The sequence below is a fragment of the Stegastes partitus genome, unplaced genomic scaffold (genome assembly GCF_000690725.1).
Source record: "Stegastes partitus isolate 25-593 unplaced genomic scaffold, Stegastes_partitus-1.0.2 Scaffold2088, whole genome shotgun sequence".
Lineage (NCBI taxonomy): Eukaryota > Metazoa > Chordata > Actinopteri > Pomacentridae > Stegastes > Stegastes partitus.
In genome coordinates, this window is record NW_007579819.1 from 41,099 (window position 1) to 46,722 (window position 5,624).

The 5,624-nt window shown below is 43.6% G+C and overlaps 1 protein-coding gene across 1 annotated transcript in view; it reads right to left on the bottom strand.

Annotated features, from left to right (window-relative positions):
- The window catches only part of LOC103373873 (nuclear factor 1 A-type-like), a 41,216-nt gene that overhangs the window by 34,465 nt on the left and 1,127 nt on the right, over window positions 1-5,624 (bottom strand). The window contains exons 2-3 of the mRNA XM_008303880.1: window positions 5,088-5,153; window positions 3,301-3,375 (exon numbers count right to left, since the gene is read on the bottom strand). Of these exons, the coding sequence (XP_008302102.1) occupies window positions 3,301-3,375; window positions 5,088-5,153 (141 nt within the window). The remainder of the gene's footprint in view (window positions 1-3,300; window positions 3,376-5,087; window positions 5,154-5,624) is intronic.

Here is a 5,624-nt window from a genome sequence, read left to right on the forward strand (position 1 = left end):
AATGATTATTTATGGAATTATATTTGTGCCACAATCTTGAGCAAATGAAAATCTATTCTGCGCTCAAAACTTCTACTGCCGTGTTTGCAACTATCAACATACACGCGTGATCATGCATTCTTTGACTCGGTTTTGTCATTTGCGCGCTCACAGATCTTCGTTCTGTGCAGTCAGCTACACATTCATGCTCGCTCGCGGTGTCTTTTTCGCTCGCGCACAACACTGATGATCAGTTCAAGCTCAACTCTGCCTGCATGTTCGTTCGACTTGGCACAGCGGTACGGATGTGCCACAAAACCAGCCAATCACAGCCTTGCACAGGGTACTTGACCCGATCCAATCAGGTGACTATTTCAGCCGCCTCTCGGGAACGCTGTAAAAGGTGACAACAAAATAAAGTGGAGTGGTGCGATTAGTGCCGTGTTATAATACGTTTTCAGTGAGTATTTAAAAAAAAAAAAAAATTGTTGTATTATATATAACTAAGACTATTTCTTCATCCTTGTTTAAGTAGCTCAGGCTAGCCAAGCTAAACAGTGTCATTAGAACCTGAACAGCAACATGAAAATGGTGCACCACGGTACAGTGGTTGGTATGACTGAAATATGTCTATTTCAAATCAAATCAAGCTTATTGTCGTTTTGCTTTACATACAACAGTAGCACAAACAAGATGACGTTTTGAAAGCTGGACTTTTACTTGCTGTTGAATATTTTCACAGTGAATGTCTGAATAGCTTTCTACACAGCTGACAGCAGGTAAAGATGATTTCTATTTATGCTTTTGCTTCATCTATTTCCAGGTGTGTTGAGTCCTCAAGGCCACCGTACTTTGTACTGCAACCTGATTCAACACTGGGAACTGAACGCTACCGAAGACGAGCAGCTGGGCTTCAGGCCTAAATCACCTCAGAGACAAACTATAAATTAAAGGAACAACGCAGAGACTTTCCTGTTAAAAGGAGGTTTGTTGTAAATCAAAAGGTTTCAGTCGGCTCAAAAATGACAGGGCGCCTCTACAGCTCCCTTGGCTGAGCGGCGACCCATGAACAGGGCTATAGTTAGCTATAGTTTCCCGATGCAGCGGTTGTGGGTTCGAATCCCGCCCATGTCCATTTACTGCAGGTCCTCCGCCCATTGTTCTCCCCCCTTTCCTGTCTATCTCGACTGCTCTGAGTAAAGGCAAAAATCCCAAAACATATACTTAAAAGGGAAATCACAGAGATTTCTGTCAAATCCTGAAACACAGACTATGTTTACTGTACAAACTGTTAAAGCTGACAGCCGTACGCAGTCGCCCCCTAGAGGTGGATTCTGAGCACAATAACCTGAGAGTGTAATAAATGACAGTAAAAATACAACTGAATTCGAACAGTAGTGTCGGTACCTGGACAGAAACTAGTGTATTGGGTTTAAAAAAAAAGTTTAAGCGTGTCATTAGCGTGACATTATATTACTTAACTGCTAAGTCAGAGAGTTGTGCAATGTAATGGCACGAGGGACAAACGACTTCCTCAGTCCTGTCTCTTTCTCTTGACTGTCCTATCTAATAAAGGCAAAAAGGCCAAAAGAATTACTAAAATAATTACTAAAAAAAAAACAATAAAAACTTTAAAATCTCTCAACTTGTTATATAGAATACAATCTGATAAGAATAAACTATTACACCTATAAAAATATTTCAGGTGGAATAAAACTTTTCGATCAAAAGTTGTGTACTTCAGTGATCATCCAGGCCATTAGGTGGCGCTGTTGTGACTTACAAGGGTTTATAACTGTGACAGAACAGAGCGCTGCACAGTAATTAACAGCCTAAATAAATTACTGCAGCTAATACAGTGAAATGCGGGTGTGAACGTACTTCACTCTGATGCTACATTTCCAGCTGATGTGTAACGAGGACGTCTGAGCGCTTCCGGAGCAGCGGTGTGACTTTAGACGGAGACGCTGAAACAACAAGTCATGTTTCCAGAGTGTCATTCAGCGTGCCGAGGCGTACATCTGATGAAGCAGGGATAAGAGTGTGTGTGATCGATGGCTCTTTGATCGGGGGTCTCTGTGTGCTGACAGGCACTTTACATCGCCTATTGTTAGCGGTGGGCGATCGACAGCCCCGTATGGATCGCTGCGTCGCTGTCACTCCGCTCTGCTGCTCGTCGGCACTTTTAAAGGTCACGTTCGCCTCTCTCTCTCTCCTGTCCTTTCTGTCGCACGCCCGCCCTCTCTCTCCTCCGCCCTGCGGCCCCTCGATCGCCCCGCCCACTGTCGATGCTTCTTGAGCGTGACACCAGTCCAGAGACGGAGGCTGCTGATTGGTCGCAGCTGATGATGCAACAGCAGAGCATTGAATATTAAAGGTCCCATGTTGGACGACTTTCCGGCAGGTTTCTGCAGCAAGTCTGTCAGCGCTGCAGCTCAAAATACTGTAAATATGACTCATGTCTCCACAAGTCCTGGATTCATTCCTGATCGGAAAACCAACCAGCTGCTGCAGGCCCCGCCCCTTGCTGCAAGCCCCACCCCTTTCAGGAAGAAAACTCTCCCTGGTAGACAGAGAAAAACGTTTGACCACAGCAGTGTGACTTTCTATCGTCTAACTTTCGTTCTGAGGTTCATTTTAAATCTTTGTCTTTAACTCCTGAGTTTGTCAGACGACGTTATAAAATCAGTGTTTAAATGAAGCGATGCTGGTCTGTCGTCTGAATGAAATGAGCTAAATAACAGAACTAAGACCTGCTGTTCATCATGTAAACAGCAGGTGGCGTTCATCCTTCAGTGCTGTTAAACTACTGCAGAAGCAGAGCTCTGATGAAACATCTCTGGTAGTTTCATGTCTGACAGTGACAGTTTTCTCATCCCTCCATTATTCACTGAGTCTGTTTGATTTTGTTGACATGAACCTTTTGCACCTCAGACAAGAAGTAAAACTTATTTACGATATTTCAAGGTTTTTTTCTGGCGTTCTGTTCCTGCACAGAGAATCTTTATGTGCAAACTGAAGACGCCCGTTACGGCTCCTCCGTCCCTGCGCACTAAATGAACATTTAACCATAACATCTGTTGTTGCTTTACTTTACTGCAGAAAAACGCAGCAGCAGAAACAGCAGTGTTCGCTGCAGATTACACCGCTCATTAAGTCTGTTCTCTTTTCTGTGTGTTCATTAAGAGAGGCAGCGTCTGCTTTGGTCTGGAGGAATTACATTAGATCCACTATCGATGACAGATCTGCAATCCAATCACTGCCCTCCTCCCTCCGACTCTCTCTGGGAAACAGAGGAAATAAAAAGAGAGCTGAACTTACTCTGTGAGACTCGTACGAGCTCGGCCACCGTGAAGACTCCAGGTGTCACGAAGCTGTCCTGGAAGCCCAGGTGACCTGAGACAGACACAGAATATCCTGATTACATTCACATTCATTGACTGTAAGAGGTGAGATTAAGAAGTTTAGAATCAGTGAACATAAAAATCAAAAAATGCAAAGTTTACGACTACACATTGATTCACTCGTATCTCTGTGCAGTGACACTCTGCTTCCAGAGCTCCTGCTACACTTGAACCAATCCATCACGTCCTGGTCTGTAAACATGGAAACTCCGTCTGTGATGAGTCAAATCAAGGGCCAGCAATTACATTTCTATACAACTTAACCGCATCTTAAATCATGTATCAAAGCAAATGTTTTTTCTCTCTGAAAGGTTGTTGAAGAGCATCAGTCAGGGGATGAAAGGAGAACATCTCCAAGTTACTGAAGATCTCTGGAGTCCAGTTAAATCCATCATTAAGAAATGGAAAGAATATGAAACATGAGTGACAGCGCAAGATGGAGGCTAGTGAAGGAGGCCACCAAGACACCTATGACTCCTCTGAAGGAGTTACAAGAAGGAGACTAGTGAAGGAGGCCACCAAGACTCCTATGACTCCTCTGAAGGAGTTACAAGAAGGAGACTAGTGAAGGAGGCCACCAAGACACCTATGACTCCTCTGAAGGAGTTACAAGAAGGAGACTAGTGAAGGAGGCCACCAAGCTCCTATGACTCCTCTGAAGCAAGTACGAGCTGTAACGGCTGAGATTAGCTAACAACCAGTGTTGTCTGTTCTTCACCATCAAAGCTTTGTGGGAGACAAAGAGAAAGACTCTGGTGGAAAAAGCTCAGATTAAATCTGGACTAGAGTTCACCAGAAGACATGTGGAGACTCTGAAGTCACCTGGAAGAAGGTTCTTTGGTCTGAGGAGACCAGAATGTCCATCAGACTGAACAGTGTGTTTGGTGGTGGCAGCATGTAGTAGTACCGGTAGTATCAATAGTACTAGTATCAGTAGTACTGGTAGCATCAGTAGTACTGGTAGCATCAGTAGTACTAGTAGTAGTAGAAGTATCAGTAGTATCAGTAGCCTTAGTAGTACTAGTAGTATCAATAGTACTAGTAGTACTAGTAGTATCAGTAGTACTTGTAGTAAGAGTAGTACTAATAGTATCAGTAGTACTAATAGTACTAGAAGTATCAAAACTACCAGTCCTAGTATCAGTAGTACCAGTAGTACAGTAGTACTAATAATATCAGTAGTATCAGTAGAACTAGTAGCACTAGTAGTATCAGTAGTACTTGTATTACTACTCGTATCAGTAGTACTAGTAGTATCAATAGTACTCGTAGTATCAGTGCAGATGTGGAAGCTTCTGTTTCCCAACAAGGATAATCAGTACCAGCTGTGTGTGTTTCTGTGTGTGTCTGTCAGCACGTAGCTGCACCCCGAGGTCACACACACACACACACACACACACACACACACACACACACACACACACACACACACACACACACACACACACACACATTCCTCAGCAGAGGTTGTTTGTGTGGATCAGAGTGTGTGTTCTGATGGATGTCACAGCAATGTGTGTGCATGTGTGCGTGTGTGTGTGAGTGTGTGTGTGTGTGTGTGTGTATTTGTGTGTGTGTTTGAATCCACTGCCTCACTGTTTGACCACCAGGTCACACACAGGTCAGCATCTGTGTGTGTGTGTGTGTGTGTGTGTGTACAGTATGTACAGTACGTGTGTGTGTGTGTGTGTGTGTGTGTCTCACCGTTCTCTGGCTGCTCCTTGATATCTGATTCGCTGGCCTGGTTCGGGCTTTCTGATTGGCCGGTTTCTGTAGGAAAAAAGATAAACATGATGAGGAGGGGCCCAAAGACAACACACATGAACATACATGTGCTGAACAACATGCTCTACACACACACACACACACACACACACACAGTAAGTTTACTGACAGCTGGGAGTTTTTAACGCTGACATGAGAAACTTGTTCTTTCCCTCTTGTTACAGCAGTACTTAACAAAAGGCCGCGGTGATGTGGACGGAGAGAAACCTCACCGCTGTCCTGTTAACGTGAATCAAGTGGAATGGACAAGAAAGTCAAAGTCTAATCTAAATCTCCTGTTATTATCACAGCTTTAAAGGGTTATAAAGGTCTTCTTTTTTTTTTTAAACTTTATTATCACACATGTTCTTCCTTATGAAAAGATAACAAGACCTACAAAACAGCAACAACAACAACAATAAGTTATGGTTGTGAATGTTGCCGATTAAAGCTGCAACCAACAGATGAGTGAAAGTC